General features: G+C 44.6%; 1 protein-coding gene across 1 annotated transcript; it reads left to right on the top strand.

Annotated features, from left to right (window-relative positions):
- The first annotated feature begins 6,532 nt into the window (after positions 1-6,532).
- Positions 6,533-10,378, top strand: RPS13 (ribosomal protein S13). The gene is made up of 6 exons (XM_066360561.1): positions 6,533-6,645; positions 6,793-6,841; positions 7,009-7,087; positions 8,391-8,560; positions 9,586-9,686; positions 10,302-10,378. Exons 1-6 carry the CDS (start codon positions 6,623-6,625, stop codon positions 10,333-10,335), a joined length of 456 nt encoding a protein of 151 aa, XP_066216658.1. The 5' UTR covers positions 6,533-6,622; the 3' UTR covers positions 10,336-10,378.
- The last annotated feature ends 7,791 nt before the right edge of the window (positions 10,379-18,169 follow it).

Here is an 18,169-nt window from a genome sequence, read left to right on the forward strand (position 1 = left end):
GCCAACCTGAGTTACATCCCCAGTGTCTCCATCAGAGATTTTGAGCTACAAGCTCCTGACCTGAAGGCCTCAGACGTGGGTGAATAAGTTCAAGTCACTGAATGAAGATTTGGAAAGACTTGCATGACAGCAAGCAGAGTTGGCGAGCAAACACAAGTGCGGAGAAATGAAAAAACTTCAACCCGCGGACCAGCTGATTGTCAAAACTTGGAACACGCTTCCCGTCACATACCACACACTGCAGCGTGTGAGTATTGCTGTACTGAAAATGTTTGGCTCTACGTATGCATGTGAGCAGTCTTTCTCACATATAAAGAACGTTAAGACCAACCTACGATCATGTTTAATGGATGGAAGTCTCAACGCCTGCATAAAGCTTAACCTCACTACATATCAACCAGACTACAAAGCCATCAGCAAAACCATGCAGCACCAGAAGTAGCATTAATGGTAAGAAGTACTTTATTCATCATTGGTTAGCAACAGCTTAACAACATTATTAAAAAGAATTCAGAGACTTATTGTACTTTAAAAGTGTTGGTCTTACGTAAAATATGCACATTTACTTGTATTTAGTGTTAAACATATTGTATGGCTCTCATGGAATTACATTTTAAAATATGTGGCATTCGCCTGACCAGGCGGTTGCGCAGTGGATAGAGCGTTGGACTGGGATGCAGAGGACCCAGGTTCGAAACCCCGAGGTCGCCAGCTTGAGCGCGGGTTCATCTGGTTTGAGCAAAAAGCTCACCAGCTTGGACCCAAGGTCCCTGGCTCAAGCGAGGGGTTACTCAGTCTGCTGAAGGCCCACGGTCAAGGCGCATATGAGAAAGCAATCAATGAACAACTAAGGTGTCGCAATGCACAACGAAAAACTAATGATTGATGCTTCTCATCTCTCTGACTCTCTCTGTCTCTTTAAAAAAAAAAAAAAAGATTAGACCATCATCAAATAAAAGTTCTCAATTAAAAAAAAAAAGTGGCATTCATGGCTCTCTCAGCCAAAAAGGTTCCTGATCCCTGGGATAGAGCATCAGCCTGGGATGCTGAGAACCCCAGGTTTGAAAGCCCAAGGTCACTGACTCGACTGTGGACTCTGGCTTGAGCATGGGATCATAGACATGAGCCCATGGTTTCTGGCTTGATACCCAAGGTCTCTGGCTTGAGTAAGGGGTCACTGGCTCTGCTGGAGCTCCCTGATCAAGGCACATATGAGAAAGCAATCAATGAACAACTAAGATGCCACAACAAAGAATTGATTCTTCTCATCTCTCTCTCTTCCTGTCTGTCCCTACTGTCTCTGTCTCTGACTCTCTCTGTCTCTGTGAAAAATAAAATAAAAATAAATAAATAAAAATTAAAATTAAAAAATTCAACACAAGCCTGACCAGGCGGTGGCGCAGTGGATGAAGTGTCGGACTGGGATGTAAAGGACCCAGGTTCGAGACCCCGAGGTCGCCAGCTTGAGCGTGGGCTCATCTGGTTTGAGCAAAAGCTCACCGGCTTGGACCCAAGGTCATTGGCTCCAGCAAGAGGTTACTTGGTCTGCTGAAGGCTCACGGTCAAGGCACATATGAGAAAAGCAATCAATGAACAACTAAGGTGTTGCAACGTGCAATGAAAAACTAATGATTGATGCTTCTCATCTCTCCGTTCCTGTCTGTCTGTCCCTATCTGTCCCTCTCTCTGACTCACTCTCTGTCTCTGTAAAAAAAAAAAAAAAAAAAATTCAACACACACTTAATTACATCATTTCTCTTTGATATTATTGATATACATGGCCAGATAAGGTGAATTAAAAACTAGTGGAAGGTTTAAACATAAACAAAAAAGAAACCTTGAAATAAGTTATAATTCCTATTCCATGAAGAAATATTTGAGTCAAAATTTTTTATTAGAAAAGACCCCGAGGCTCTGGCCGATTGGCTCAGCAGTAGAGCGTCGGCCTGGTGTGCGGGGGACCCGGGTTCGATTCCCGGCCAGGGCACATAGGAGAAGCGCCCATTTGCTTCTCCACCCCCACCCCCTCCTTCCTCTCTGTCTCTCTCTTCCCCTCCCGCAGCCAAGGCTCCATTGGAGCAGAGATGGCCCGGGCGCTGGGGATGGCTCCTTGGCCTCTGCCCCAGGCGCTAGAGTGGCTCTGGTCGCGGCAAAGCGACGCCCCGGAGGGGCAGAGCATCGCCCCCTGGTGGGCAGAGCGTCGCCCCTGGTGGGCGTGCTGGGTGGATCCCGGTCGGGCGCATGCGGGAGTCTGTCTGACTGTCTCTCCCCGTTTCCAGCTTCAGAAAAAAAAAAAAAAAAAGAAAAAAAAAGAAAAGACCCCGAGGTCGCCAGCTTGAGCGCGGGCTCATCTGGTTTGAGCAAAAAGCTCACCAGCTTGGACCCAAGGTCCCTGGCTCAAGCGAGGGGTTACTCGGTCTGCTGAAGGCCCGCGGTCAAGGCACATATGAGAAAGCATATGTATGGTCTTTTTAACAACTGATTTTTTTTTTAAACCCAGAGTAGTATTCTCAAAACAATACAACGCTGGTGTTAGTTACATCGTAGACATCCCTCAATTTTTCTGCTACAATACATAACTGATGTCGGGGCTGAGGGCAGATCATTCCAGCAATGCTTAGAAACCTCATGTGTAGTTAAGTAAATGACTTGATCCAAATCACATACAGATGTACTGTAATCCAGGACTCGATTGCTAAATTTCACTCTTCTCACTACCTTCTACTGCCTCCAGAAATTAAGTTTGTAGTCCAGACATCTTCAAATGAAGAACGAATTACTTAGGTTTATGAGTGCCTAACTTCCTGCCTGCCAGGCAAAGTTCTGGGTGCTGGAGTTAAAAGCAACAAACAGTTTACCCTCAGAGTTTGAATTTTATTATAGGCCAACACCCAAGCAAGCAATTAGAAAGAAAAATATCAGATTCATGTGCTACAAAGGTAATCAATAGGATATTTGGCCTGACCAGGCAGTGGCACAGTGGATGGAGCGTCAGACTGGGACACAGAAGACCCAGGTTCGAAACTCCAAGGTCACCAGCTTTAGCAAATGCTCATCTGGTTTGAGCAAGGCTCTCCAGCTTGAGCCCAATGCCACTAGCTCAAGCTAGGGGTCACTTGCTCTGCTCTAGCCCCTTGGTCAAGGCACATATGACAAAGCAATTGATGGTCAAATAGGTTTGTAAATATGATATATATGTTTGCTCGCTTATAGTTTGCATTGGGTGTGGGGGACGGGCTGTAAGGCAGGGTGCTTATAGCCTAAGGCTTAGTTTTAAAACTAAGCTTTTCCCCACACCCTTGACTGTTGCATGATGTGGGGTGGTGCATTCTCATGAGGAATCCCATTATGCCTCAGATAAGTGACTTTGTATCAGAGACTTCCTTGTTTGTATATTGGATTAAAGGTTTTGATTTCTATACAATAAAGTGGGGCAGACTGAGAGCTTGCTCTCTTGGTTTCTGCTATCACCATTGCAGGGGCCTCCCTGATCCCTTGCCCTTCATGGGAAAAGCTGGTTTTCTGCTTTTCCCTTGTCTTCTCTTGTGGTTTGCCTGTCATGGTGAGACACCAATAAACAGAATGGCCCACCATCCTCCGACTCTGCCATTTCTTTACCGTCTGCCTGAATCCAATGGGAACCTGCATGTGAATGACCACGATGGTGGCTCCTGGCCTTACATCAATCAACAGCTAAGGTGCCGCAATGAAGAATGGATGCTTTTCATCTCTCTCCCTTCCTGTCTATCTGTCCCTCTCTCTGTCTCTGTTACACACACACACACACAAAATAAATAAATAGGATATTTGTATTGAAAGGGAGGAGGATTACAGTAGATACTCTTCCATCAGGGAAGGCCTTTGACCTTCCCTGACATAGAGGCTAGGGTTTTGGATTTTATTCTAAATGCCTTGAGAAAATATAGAAGGGTTGTACTCAGGGGAGGAGTCATAAATTATTGGATTTACATTTTTAAAAGATCACTGTGCAACTAGGTAGAGAATGGAATGTCACATGTTTATGCTGGGGACATGAGTAGTAACAGCACACAGTTGGGATCTCACTGAGTTGCCCAGATAAGAGCTGGTGGTAGCTCTCTCTCATCTTGGATTGGAGGTAGCAGTGGAATGGAGAGAAGTGAATGTATTCATGATATAATTTTGTGGTAGATCTGAGATGACTCTAATGAAAATTAGACAAAAAAGGAAAAGTGAGACTAACATTTACATGGTTTGAGCAAATGAGTGGTGTTTAATTGAAATTAAGGGTGTTGGTCAAATAAGTTTGTAAATATATATATGTTTGCTCGCTTATAGTTTGCATTGGGGGTGGAGACAGGCTGTAAGCAGGCAGGGTCATTATAGCCAAAGGCTTAGTTTTAAGACTAAACTTTTCCCTACACCTTTGTTGCATGATGTGGGGTGGTGCAATCTCATGAGGAATCCCATTATATGCTTCAGATAAGTGACTTTGTATCAGAGATTTCCTTGTTTGTATATTGGATTAAAGATTTTGATTTCTACACTATAAAATGGGGCAGAGGGGCCCATGCTGGAGGAGAGGAGAGAAAGACCACGTGGAGGAGAGGAGAAGCAGCCAAGATGATGGAATGCTGAAAGAGAAGCCAGTTTGTGCAGAGTTTGTGCAGAGAGAAGGAGATGGGGACCAGAGGTGAATAAGGCTGGCGAGCTAGAAATCTTTGATTCTAGGAAACTTGGATAAGTCAATGGCTCTGGGAGCCCTGAATGGAAAGGGAAATGTTTTCTCAGTGAGTGTATTTCTTGCCCACTAGGTGCAAGCTAGGATTAAAGCTAATGGCCCACCAGTTCTTGGCTCCATTGTTTCATTACTGGCTGTCTGACTCAAATGCAAACCTGCATGGGCCAGATGGCTGTGATGGTGGCCGTGGCTACTGGCCATACAAAGGGTCTAGAGTAGGTAGCTAGGGATGAGGATTGGGAATTAGAGCCATGTTAAAACTTATTCCATGTCTGGGCTAAAGGTGTAAATTTGGTCAATCATAAGAATGCATCTTTGCTAGGTAATAACAGATTACTCAATTTGAATGAAATTCGTAATGCTTTGGAAAAAGTTACTCATCATATTGGTTGAAGGAGTGGGGTGGATGTTTTAGTACTTCCAGTTTCTTTCTTTTTCTTTTTTTTGTATTTTTCTGAAGCTGGAAACGGGGAGGCAGTCAGACAGACTCCCAAATGTGCCCCACGGGGATCCACCTGGCATGCCCACCAGGGGGCAGTGCTCTGCCCATCGGGGCGTTGCTCTGTTGCAACCAGAGCCATTCTAGTGCCTGAGGCCGAGGCCACGGAGCCATCCTCAGCGCCCAGGCCAACTTTGCTCCAATGGAGCCTTGGCTGTGGGAGGGGAAGAGAGAGACAGAGAGGAAGGAGAAGGGGAGGGGTGGAGAAGCAGATGGGCGCTTCTCCTGTGTGCCCTGGCCGGGATCAAACCGGGGACTCCTGCACGCCAGGCCAACGCTCTACCACTGAGACAACCAGCCAGGGCCTCCAGTTTCTTTCAGGCAGCCGTTACTTCATATTTGTTAGCAGTCGTTTATTGAATTTACTGACCTCCCCTCCTTCCCAGGGCCATTTGATTTTGAACAAGCCCCTTCATTTCCTCAATCTTTCCACGCATTCCTGTGTACCAGTACAGAGTCTTAAAAGTTTCGGTGGCAGTTCCCTTATTCCAGGAAGGAAGTTCAAGGGCCTCCTTATTTCCCTCACCCTCTGCACTTCCCTTCGCCTCTCTACATGCAGCTCCTGCCTTTGCCTTTACCATCTTGTTCCCAAAGAGGCTCCCTGTTTAACTCCCACTCGGGCACGCGGCTCCAGGAGACCCTGCCCACAGCCCGGTATAGGGAAAAGCGTGCAGGGGACCCAAGTGGAGTGTAGAGACAGAGCAGGGACTCGCCAGCGCCTGCTTCAAATCCCTGGGCGGTCTTTCGTGGTCAGTGATCCCTCCCCTGATTTAGGTTAGGGCTTGAGATAAGAAATGGTAGTGCGGGCCGGGGGATAGTCATTAATTACCATTAATGACTTCCAGTGTGACACTTACCACCATGGTATTGTATCTGAGAATTTAGGGGCAGGGACAGCTTTTGAAGTATCTAGCGCCTACATAAGGGCTGGCGCCGGTGAATCAATCAACAATTGTGTACCGCTGAACTTCCGGCACCCTAATTCGCTGGGGGAGTCGGGGGCGCAGAGAACGGCCTTTCCTAGGGTAGGGATTTAGCCCTCCACCTCTGCAGTAGTCTATGCTCCAGGACCACTCCCAGGCCGGTATTCGAACCTGAACGACCTAGGCGCTGGCAGCCCCATCAGAGGCTCACAGTCCGCGCAGGAGGTGGAGTGGATTTCCCGCTCAAAGGCCAATGCATGCAGGGATATGTAGTCCTGTTGATCGAGGACTCCCCTACCATACCGAATGAAATGCATGTCGGGATATGTGGTTCCGCATATGTTGAGGATCCACGCAGCGTAGCTCCGCCTCCCGCATGCAAGGAAGCGAGGAGATGTGAGGTCACTTCCTGTGTGCTGGGTGGCTTCCTGCGGCGTTCGCAAGTCTAGCTCTCTTTTTCTCTGCCTGTCCGCCGCCATCATGGGTCGCATGCACGCTCCCGGGTGAGCTCGGATTTCCCAGCGGGTGCAGGGCTCGGCCGCGAGGGTGGGGGGGTATGGAACGGGTGTGGGCGGTGGGTCGAGGGGATGATACTCTAGGCTGCTGTGTTGCGGAGCGCCCGTTCACCGTAAGACTGCTTCTCTCTCCAGGAAGGGCCTGTCCCAGTCGGCTTTGCCCTACCGCCGCAGCGTCCCCACCGTAAGTAGCGTGCGGCGACCGGGGTGAGGTGGGGGACGGGGATACTATTCGTCGCTCCCGGGAAGTGGCGCCGGGTGGGGGCCGTGTGTGCGCGAGGAGGGAGGACCGCTGTACCCCGGTACCATCCTAGGTTTGTCGTCCTAAGCCGCTTTCTTTTTTACAAACAGTGGCTGAAGTTGACGTCTGACGACGTGAAGGAGCAGATCTACAAACTGGCCAAGAAGGGCCTGACTCCCTCACAAATCGGTGAGTGTTTGAAGTAGCCCCTTCCGCCTGTCCTCGTGTAACCTGCAGAAGGGGGTTGGGGGCGGATGGTGGTAAATGTGTCCCATACGTGCCTTGAAAACCTATTTCTTGGCTTTACTATTGATGACCGAGACCTGATCATCATTGATTAGGTTGAACTCTGCAGTTCTCTGAAGACAGTGAATTAAAGCGTTCTCCAGAGTTTGATGAGTATTTACTATGGGCTAGACACTCCTAAGTGCAGGTTCTAAGCACTTGACATATACTGACCTCGTTTAATTCCCACAGCAGTACTTTCAAATAAATACTAGCAGTTTTCCCCAGCTTACAGTTGAGGAAACTGAGGCACAGTGGGGCTGTATAACTGGCCTCAGATCACACAGTTAGGTGAAGGAGTTACGGTGGGCAACTAAAGAGTGCTTGTCACACTTTCCCACAGTTAGGTGTGCTTTGAATCTCAGTTTTGTGTGACAGCAAGTGGCTTTATTCAGCAAATGTTTGCCTGCTCTGTGGTTCTGGACCCGGAGAATACATACAGAAGTCGAGAAAAAGGCAAAATATTTGCCCTGCTGGAGCCTGTAGTATAGGGGAAGCATTGCCCTCAATGTAAGTACATAGACTGTTAAATGGTCAGATGGTGCTATTTTGAGGTTAAAAAAAAAGGTACATTAAGTTTTTACTACAATAGCTGATATTCTTTTTTTTTTTTTTTTTTAGCTGATATTCTTAACACATGGTGGTTTTAGTTAAGCAAGTATACATAGCTGGAATCTTTCTTTTTGTTTTGTGAGAAAGGCGAGAGATGAGAAGCATCAGCTTATATTTGCAGAATTTTATTGTTCATGAATTTCTTTCTCATATGTGCTTTGACCAGGGCTCCAGCCAAGCTAGTGACCATAGAGTCATGTCTATGATCCTATTGTCAAGCTGGCGACCTCGAGGTTTCAAACCTGGGTCCTTACCATCTCAGGTCAACGCTCTGTCCACTGTGCTACCACCTGCTCAGGCCATAGTTGGAATCTTATTAATAGCTTTGATGTTCTATAATCTATCAAGCTCTCTGTGATGATGGTCTTCCAACATTCGCAGTTTCCACCAGAAGGGTTTCCTTAGTGTTGGGTAAAACTTCTTTGGGTGTCTGAGTGAGTTTTATGTGAATTTTCACATTGGCTTCTGTGATGTGTAATAAAGTAAGCCCCATTTCACAGGTAGGAAACTTGAAAAGTGACTTAGAATCTTGACATCACATGCTCTAGTCAGTGTGTTCGATGTGTGAATTTTTAATGTATTATTCCCTTTATAGGTGTGATCCTGAGAGACTCACATGGTGTTGCACAAGTACGTTTTGTGACAGGCAATAAAATCTTGAGAATTCTTAAGTCCAAAGGACTTGCTCCTGATCTTCCTGAGGATCTCTACCATTTAATTAAGAAAGCTGTTGCTGTTCGAAAACATCTTGAGAGGAACAGAAAGGTAAGAAGAGAACTGCTTTTACTAACTTCTTTTAAGAAAATATAATGTGTGATTTAAATTAGATAAGGTGGTTTAGGGCTCAAACTAGTCAGACTAAAGTTGCTTTGAATTTAAAATTCTACCAGAAGAGGCCCTGGCCGGTTGCCTCAGTGGTAGAGCGTCGGCCTGGTGTGCAGGAGTCCCAGGTTCGATTCCCGGCCAGGGCACACAGGAGAGGTGCCCATCTGCTTCTCCACCCCTCCCCCTCCTTCCTCTCTGTCTCTCTCTTCCCCTCCCGCAGCCGAGGCTCCATTGGAGCAAGGTTTGCCCGGGCGCTGAGGATGGCTCTGTGGCCTCTGCCTCAGGCGCTAGAATGGCTCTGATTGCAGCAGAGCGATGCCCCAGATGGGCAGAGCATCATCCCCTGGTGGGCATGCCGGGTGGATCCCGGTCAGGCGCATGCGGGAATCTGTCTGACTGCCTCCCCATTTCCAGCTTCAGAAAAAAAAAAAAAAAAAAAAAATCTACCAGAAGAGACCAAGGGAGGAGCTTTGGCTCCTCTAGTTACAATGTATTCATTTGGTTTAAAATGTTGAGTTGTTTATTTTCTGAGTTTTACAAATCAGCCTGCTCAGTTTTATAGAAGTAAACCTTAAATTCCGCCCTACCTGTGATGGCGCAGTGGATAAAAGTGTCAACCTGGAATGCTGAGGTCTGGGTCAATGCCCTGGGCTTGTCTGGTCAGGGCACATAAGGGAGTTGATGCTTCCCGCTGCTCCTCCCCCCCTTCTCTCTCCTCCTCCTCCCTCCCTCCTCCCTCTCCCCTCCCCCTCACACACACACTAAAAAATGAGTATATTTTGAAAGAACCTTAAATTCCCTTAAGGACTCATTGTAACCACATGAACCTGACTGAGCTTGTGATTTCATTACAGGGAATTGGGTAACTTTCCATTAAAGTGCATAGAGTCTGTACATTCCTTTGTTAAAATAGTTTTTAGTTGTTTTGAATGGTTTTCTTGAATTCTCTCAATTTTTATTTTCAGGATAAGGATGCTAAGTTCCGTCTGATTCTGATCGAGAGCCGTATTCACCGGTTGGCTCGCTATTATAAGACCAAACGAGTCCTCCCGCCCAATTGGAAATAGTAAGTATCAACCTTATTTGTTAACAAGAACAGCAGTTAGCCGGGTAGTAGATATAGTAAAAGGACTGACAATAATGTTTTAAGCCCCAGCTGGCTATACGGTCAACTATTCTTCTGACTGCTATTACAACAGGAATACAACCAGATGATAATGTAAACAAAGGGGTATAGCCATTTTCCATTGACACTTTATTTGTAAAGACAAGGAAAGGGTCATAGTTTGCAAACCCCTGATTTAGAACATGAACCCATTTTAGAAAGTGGGTAAAAATTTGGTTCAAACCATTGTTTCCAGTTGTTTAATTTGTCTCTTTTTGCATTGGTTGCAAAAAGTTGCTCGCTGTTAATGGTTGATTTCCGAACATTTGCAGTTTCCACCAGAAAGGTTTTTCCTTATGTTGGTCAGTTCTTCCTTGGATGTCTTAGTGAGCATCTTGAATTCATTATGCTTGAGCCACAACAAACTAACTCAAAACTCAGCAGATTGGTACATTTAAATATTTGGGATTATGTTAGTTGTTTGGAAATGACTCCCATTAGCTGGGAGATAATATGAATGAATATGGACTACCTGTGTTAATCCAGTCTTCTCCTCTCCCTCTTTTTCCTTTTCAGTGAGTCATCCACAGCCTCTGCCCTGGTTGCATAAAGTGTCTATGTACGCAAGAAATAAAATCTCTGTTTAACTAGAAGGATGTTTTGTATTTCTTTCCCTTCAAAATTTTTGTGTCCTGTGATTCACATGTATGGGTTTTTGTTTTTTGTGGGTTTTTTTGTTGTTGTTGAGAGTAGGAGAGAGAGTGATATAAGCTCCCACATGCGCCCAGCCAGGATCCACCCAGCAACCATCATCTGGGGCCAGTGCTTGGACCAACTGAGCTATTTTTTGTGCCTGAGGCTGATGCTCAGCCCAACCAAGCCACTGGTTACAGAAGGGGAAGAAAGAGAGAAGGGGAAGAGAAGCAAGCAGATGGTCACTTTTTCTGTGTGCCCTGACCAGGAATTGAACCTGGGCCATCCATATGCCAGGCCAATGTTGATCTTTTTTGAGTGGAACTGTTTTGGCAGAATTCAAATTGTGTAATTTCACAGAGAGCAATAAGGTAGCATTCATTATTGCATCCAGTTTATAAATTGAATCTAGTTGAGTAGGTTATAACATCAGGGCTAAAAGAGACTAGGAAGTAATGACAATTGTTTTGATGTGGCAAAAATGTTTCTAAGTATTTTTGATGCATTTGATGTTAGATGCTGAGAACTGATGTTACTTGCAGTGTAGTATCAGAAATGACATATGAAAGTGTCTCTGGAGAAAGAACATATTTTAGTATGGAAGGACCTCAGAAGAAAATGATGTTTATTCCAGATTTGCTAGTGAGGCTTAAAGATGAGGAAGAAGGGATTCAGGAAACAGGAAGAACTGAGATGAGCTCAGGTTCCTGAGCCTTTCATCTTTTGAATGAGTAAAAATAAAATTTGCTCACTATAGTGTTGTCAAAGTTACGTATTTTTTACAAATTCTTAACCAAATGGGGACTGTGGGTATCCCTGTTTGGAAGAGGTAGTTCTCTTGAACAACTGGAGTGTTCCAAGTAGTAAGACCAGTAAATAATGAGCTGCTTGTCTGGCTGGTTTGCAGAGCTGCACTCTTAGAATGTAGAAGTTTATACTTAATAAGCGTTTTACTTACGCTTCACACTAAATAGTAATAGTGTATTTGAAATCACACTAGTAGGCATAGTTGTTTCAAGAGACTAGTATAACTAGGCGACTGGGTTTGGAGGGGGGGTGTTCTATATTCCCCTCTCCAGCATTATGTGCTCTGCTAGGTGTGCAGAGTGATTCAGTCCCCTTTATGACCTCTCCACAGATGTGGGAAATAGGTGCAGAAACTTTCAGTGTCTTAGCCACTTCTCTAGTGTTACATGTAAGTTTTTAATCCCTTGTGCTTTTATGTTCATGTCTTAAAAGTGGCCAACCTTCGTAGACAAAGGAATAAACTGATAAGGCAGACATCTCTAAGAGTGATGAATGAATAAAACAAGGTAACACCCTTAGCAAAGGTCTGATCCTTTGCAAATCCTAGGTAGCTAGCAAATGGTGGGTATTGCTGGTTCTGGACTAAAAACTAGTCACTTGTGGCTGGAACATGCTGTTTCAAAGCATCTTTAATTTTTTTTCTTAATTATAAGGAGTATTTACCTATTTTGATTCTTGCCATCAAGTCAACAATTATAAGTATTACACAGCATGTTGGGAGTTTTTTAATGCCTTAAAAAAGTAATATACTTTGATACTAATAGAAAAAATGTAAAAACCACCTGCAGTCCTTTTGAGTGTGAGTAGATGGGTCAAACTTAGCTTTCAGGCCTGACCTCTGGTGGTGCAGTGGATAAAGCGTCAACCTGGAAACACTGAGGTTGCCGGTTCAAAACCCTGCACATATCTGGTCAAGGCATATATGGGAGTTGATGCTTCCTGCTCCTCCCCCCTTTCTCTCTCTCTCCCCCTCCCTCCTCTCTAAAATGAATAAATAAAAATCTTTAAAAAATAAAGACTTAGCTTTCAGGAACGGTCATCCCACATAAAGGCTGTGTGATTTAGAGGATTTATTTCTTAAGAATCTAATAATGTAGTTAAATCCTTCACAGAGAACCATGATAATTTTTTTTTTTTTTTGGATTTTTCTGAAGTGAGAAGTGAGGAGGCAAAGGAGCATGAGCCCAACCAGGATCCACCCAGCATGCCCACCAGGGGGCGATGTTCTGCCCATCTGGGGTGTTGCTCCATTGCAGTGGAGCCATTCTAGTTTTCTGAGGCAGAGGCCATGGAGCCATCCTCAGTGCCCAGGCCCACTTTGCTCCAGTGGAGCCTGGGCTGCGGGAGGGGAAGAGAGAGAGAGGAAGGAGAGGAGGAAGGGTGGAGAAGCAGATGGGCGCCTCTCCTCTGTGCCCTGGCCAGGAATCGAACCCAGGACTTCCGCACGCCAGGCCGACGCTCTACCACTGAGCCAACCGGCCAGGGTTGTTTATATTTTTGCTGTAGAAGTTTAAGAATTTTATTGATACTATCCCTAATGACATTCCTTCTTGATCTTTTTCTAATTTGTCAATCTAATTAAAATTTTAATTTCTTCTCCCTTCTGTGTAATACAGTATGGTCTTTATCTGTATTCCAGACTTAGACATTTAGTTTCTTTTTAAACAAAAGTTTCTATATGCTTTTTCTTCGTACATCTATTTGACGTGGGTGGAATCAGCATATGGATCTTATTTGTCCAAATGTATGCATATGTGAGCACCTAGGATTTGAAGATTTCTCTTCATTTAAAACTGTTCTCTTCATTTAAAACTCAAATGGCAGGTGTTAATCCTACTTTTAAAAAATTGGCCTGACCAGGCGGTGGTGCAGTGGATAGAGCATCGGATTGAGATGAAGAAGGACCCAGGTTCGAGACCCCAAGGTCGCCAGTTTGAGCGCGGGCTCATCTGGCTTGAGCAAAAAGCTCACCAGTTTGGACCCAAGGTCGCTGGCTCAAGGGGTTACTGGGTCTGCTGAAGGCCCGCGGTCAAGGCACATATGAGAAAGCAATCAATGAACAACTAAGGTGTCGCAACGAAAAACTGATGATTGATGCTTCTCATCTCTCTCCGTTCCTGTCTGCCTATCCCTGTTTATCCCTCTCTCTGACTCTCTCTCTGTCCCTGTAAAAAAACAAAACAAAACAAAATTGTAGTTATGCATATATATGACTTCAAAAGTCCTGTCATTTTACATGACTGAAAGGGACTGAAAACAGCCCCTTCCCTTTCGCAGCCTGAGGTCTAGGGCAACTGATTTCAACTCTGCTATTTCTCTGCCATTATAATATGCCTTATTTCTAAATAATGTTTGTTTTTTTAAAAACAGGTGAAGTTTACATAACAAAATTCATTTCAAAGTGAATAATTCAGTGTCACTTAGTATAGTCATAATACTGTATAACTACCACCTTTATAAAATGCCAAAACATTGTCATCACACCCAAAATAAAACCCCATAGTCATAAGGCAGTTACCCCTCATTCTCTTTACCCTCTCCACCCCTGGCAAACCACCATCTGCTTTCTGTTCCTCTGAGTTTACCTATTCTGTATATTTCAAATTAAAGGAATTATATAATATGTGACCTTTTATTTCTGGGTTTTATTTAGCATGATGTTTTGGGGGTTCATTCATGTAGCATGTATCAGTACTAATAACCCACTGTAAGTATATACCATATTTTGTTAATTGACAGATATTTGAGCAGTTTCCACCTGTTGACTATTTTAAACAGTGCTTCTATGAACATTCATGTGCATGTACTTATTTGAGTCCCTGCTTTCAATTCTTTGGAATTGCTCTAAAGAATTCCCTGTACTGTGATTTCTTGGGTTTTAGTTTATACCTCTTCCCCTGGAATCCTCATAATAATACAAGTTTATGGTTGAAGCAGTATTTTGTTTATATTTCTTTGAGTATTTTATATAGAGTTGATGTGATTATATACTTAACATTTCTGTAAATATATATTTACATAAATTATGTTAGCAATTACCTTGTTCTTCCATCTGCTTAGTGTTCTGTGTTCCTGTCTAATTCATCCCCAAACTTTGAACCATAGTTTAAATCTCAGTATCCTCCATCAAATTTACTTGAGTTTTTTGTTTCTTGGTGATGTTTCTCTCAGACCCTCATCCTCGAGCTCCAATTCAGGTTAGTTCCTCTTTAGAGCTATAGTTCCGGGGTTGCCTTTTGCCATTATTGTGGGATTCTTTCTGCTCCAGGGTCGGATTCACTAGTTCTACACCTCATGTCTTCCTTTCCTGGTTTAGTCCTTCCTTTTGCAGAAACATAAGTCGTAGTAGCTTCCGAAGAAGGGTTCAATCCTTGGGCCTCATTTCTTCTCTGTTTATACCAGCTCCTAGGTAATTTCATCTAGGCTGTGGCTTTAAGTGCCATTTTTGAGGTTGTTAGACTAAAATTCACACTTCCAGTGCAGACCTTCCCTGAACTCTCCAGCCTTAGACATCCGCCTATTCAGCATCCCCACTTGGATCTCTAATAAACACCTGGAATTTGTTTTTTGTTTTCTTTATAGATTTTTATTTATTCATTTTAGAGAGGGGAAAGAGAGAACTAAGGGGGGAGAAGCAGAAAGCATCAACTCCCATATGTGCCCTGACCAGGCAAGCCCGAGGTTAAGACCTGGATTTTGTTAATTTTGAACTGAATTCTTGCATTCTGTAGTGTAGCCCAAGACTGCTCTCAGGACACCTTCATCTGAGTGAATGGAAATTTGATTTCCCTGACCAGGCGGTGGCGCAGTGGATAAAGCGTCGGACTGGGATGTGAAGGACCCAGGTTCGAGACCCAGAGGTCGCCAGCTTGAGTGTGAGCTCATCTGGTTTGAACAAAGCTCACCAGCTTGAGCCCAAGGTCGCTGGCTCGAGCAAGGGATCACTTGGTCTGCTGTAGCCCCCCGGTCAAGGCACATATGAGAAATCAATCAATGAACAACTAGGGAGCCGCAACGAAGAATTGATGTTTCTCATCTCTCCCTTCCTGTCTGTCTGTTCCTCTCTCTGACTCTGTCTCTGCCACCAAAAAAAAAAAAAAGAAGAAAGAAAAAAATTTGATTTATCCTCAAGCCAAAAACCTGAGTCATCCTTGCCTTATTTTCTTATACCACATAGCCACTTGATTACTATAGTCTCTTGGCTCTACCTTAACAATCTATCCCAAATTTGACCACTTATTAACTCTACTACAAGCACTCTAGTCTGAGTCACCTACTCTAACCCTTACTACTGTAAAAGCCTCTTTTTGCTACCTGTGACCACCACCAGGTCTTTCCACATTCAGCCTCTAGAATTATTTTTCAAAATGTAAGTCACATGGTGTTCCACGTGCTCCAAATGTCCAGTGGTTCCCATCTTGTTCAGAATAAAACCTGAAATCCTTATCTTGTCCTATAAAGGAGTATCAGGATCCTGCAGGAGAGATAGATGTCACAACCAAATTGAGGATTTTAGAGAATGTCTTCTAAAGGAACTCTAAAAGGTATGAGTAGTCCATACATCAGCTTCCCAGCCAACAAAGCAGGGTAGGGAGTGGGTGTGAAGGGACAAATGAAAAGTATCAATACACAAGGCCCCTGTGGCCTGACCTGTGGTGGCACAGTGGATAAAAGTGTTGACCTGGAGCATTGAGGTCACTGGTTCAAAACCCCTGGCTTGCCTGGTCAAGGCACATGGGAGTTGATGCTTCCTGCTCCTCCCCTTTCTCTCTCTCTTTCCCTCTCCTCTCTCTCTAAAATATGAATAAATAAAATATAAAAAAATACATTAAAAAAGCTCTGGCCGGTTGGCTCAGTGGTAGAGCGTCGGCCTAGCGTGCATGAGTTCCAGGTTCGATTCCCGGCCGGGGCACACAGGAGAAGCGCCCATTTGCTTCTCCACCCCTCCCCCTCTCCTTCCTCTCTGTCTCTCTCTTCCCCTCCCGCAGCCAAGACTCCATTGGAGCAAAGATGGCCTGGGCGCTGAGGATGGCTCCATGGCCTCTGCTTCAGGTGCTAAGATGGCTCTGGATGCAACAGAATGACGCCCCAGATGGGCAGAGCGTCGCCCCCTGGTGGGCATGCCGGGTGGATCCCAGTCAGGTGCATGCAGGAGTCTGTCTGACTGCCTCCTCGTTTCCAGCTTCGGAAAAATGCAATAAATAAATAAATTAAATAAATAAATAAATAAATAAATAAGCACCCAGTACTCCATCTCCTCCAAACTGCTGTTTTTCAGAGTAGTTACCTAAATTATTATATTGATATTTTCAGCTTATAAGTAAGCCCCAATAGAGCAGGAGTTTTTTCACTGCTAAAGCTTTAGTATTTAGAATAATATCTGACACATAGGTTCTCAATAAATACTGGTTAAGTGAATGTACATAAATTTGAGATTTTTGGCCTGACCAGGCGGTGGCGCAGTGGATAGAGCCTTGGACTGGGATGCAGAAGACAGGTTCGAGACCCAGAGGTCGCCAGCTTGAGCGCAGGCTCATCTGGTTTGAGCAAGGCTCATCAGCTTGAGCCCAAGGTCGCTGGCTTGAGCAAGGGGTCACTCGGTCTGCTGTAGTCCCCCGGTCCAGGCACATATGAGAAATCAATCAATGAACAACTAAGGAACTGCAACAAAGAATTGATTCTTCTCATCTCTCTCCCTTCCTGTCTGTCCCTATCTGTCCCTTCATCTGACTCTGTCACATATACACAAAAAAATTGAGATTTCGGAAAAAGATTTTTTTTGTTTTTTAAGATTTTACTTATTGCCTGACCAGGCGGTGGTGCAGTGGATAGGGTATCAGACTGGGATGCGGAGGACCCAGGTTTGAGACTCCATGGTCGCCAGCTTGAGTACAGGCTCATCTGGTTGGAGCAAGGCTCACCCGCTTGGATCCAAGGTCGCTGGCTCAAGCAAGGGGTTACTCGGTCTGCTGAAGGCCTTCAGTCAAGGCACATATGAGAAAGCAATCAATGAACAACTAAGGTGTCGCAGCGAAAAACTAATGATTGGTGCTTCTCATCTCTCTTTGTTCCCGTCTGTCTGTCCCTAACTATCCCTCTCTCTGACTGTCTGTCTCTGTAAAATAAATAAATAAAATTTTAAGATTTTACTTATTGTCCTGGCCGGATGGCTCAGTTGATTAGAGCATTGTCCCAAAGCACAGATGTTGTGGGTTTGATCTCCGCTCAGGGCACATACAGGAACAGGTCGAAGTTCCCATCTCTCTCCCTCTTTCCCTAAAGCCAATAAATAAAATAAAAAGATTTTATTTATTGTGTTTAGAGAGAGTAAGGCTGAAGGGAGGAGCAAGAAACATCAACTCATTGTTGTTTCTTGTATGTGCCCTCACCCAGCAAGTCCAGGACTTTGAACCAGTGATCCCAGCATTCCAGGTTGACACTCCATCCACTGCACCACCGCAGGCCAGGCACAAAATATTCTTTTTCCAACTCTCACTGTTGAAAGAGAATTTGACTGGGAATAGATTCTAGGTTGGAAATAATTTTTTCCTAAAAAAGTTATCACTGCCTGATCAGGCGGTGGCACAGTGGATAGAGCGTCGGACTGGGATGCGGAAGACCCAGGTTCGAGACCCTGAGGTTGCCAGCTTGAGCGCAGGCCCATCTGGTTTGAGCAAAAAGCCTACCAGCTTGAACCCAAAAAAGTCGCTGGATCCAACAAGGGGTTACTGGGTCTGCTGAAGGCCCACGGTCAAGGCACATATGAGAAAGCAATCAATGAACAACTAAGGTGTTGCAACGCGCAATGAAAAACTAATGATTGATGCTTCTCATCTCTCCGTTCCTGTCTGTCTGTCCCTGTCTATCCCTCTCTCTGACTCACTCTCTGTCTCTGTAAAAAATAAATAAATAAATAAATAAAATTTAAAAAGAAGTTATCACTG

This window comes from Saccopteryx leptura, chromosome 1 (genome assembly GCF_036850995.1).
Source record: "Saccopteryx leptura isolate mSacLep1 chromosome 1, mSacLep1_pri_phased_curated, whole genome shotgun sequence".
Taxonomy (NCBI): domain Eukaryota; kingdom Metazoa; phylum Chordata; class Mammalia; order Chiroptera; family Emballonuridae; genus Saccopteryx; species Saccopteryx leptura.

Excerpts from the sequence above, each read along its gene's own strand:
- RPS13 (XM_066360561.1), top strand. The coding sequence starts at position 6,623 with ATGGGTCGCATGCACGCTCCCGG. Across the intron at positions 6,842-7,008 it reads ACCGCCGCAGCGTCCCCACC|TGGCTGAAGTTGACGTCTGA; the intron begins GTAAGTAGCGTG and ends TTTTACAAACAG. Across the intron at positions 8,561-9,585 it reads ATCTTGAGAGGAACAGAAAG|GATAAGGATGCTAAGTTCCG; the intron begins GTAAGAAGAGAA and ends TTTTATTTTCAG.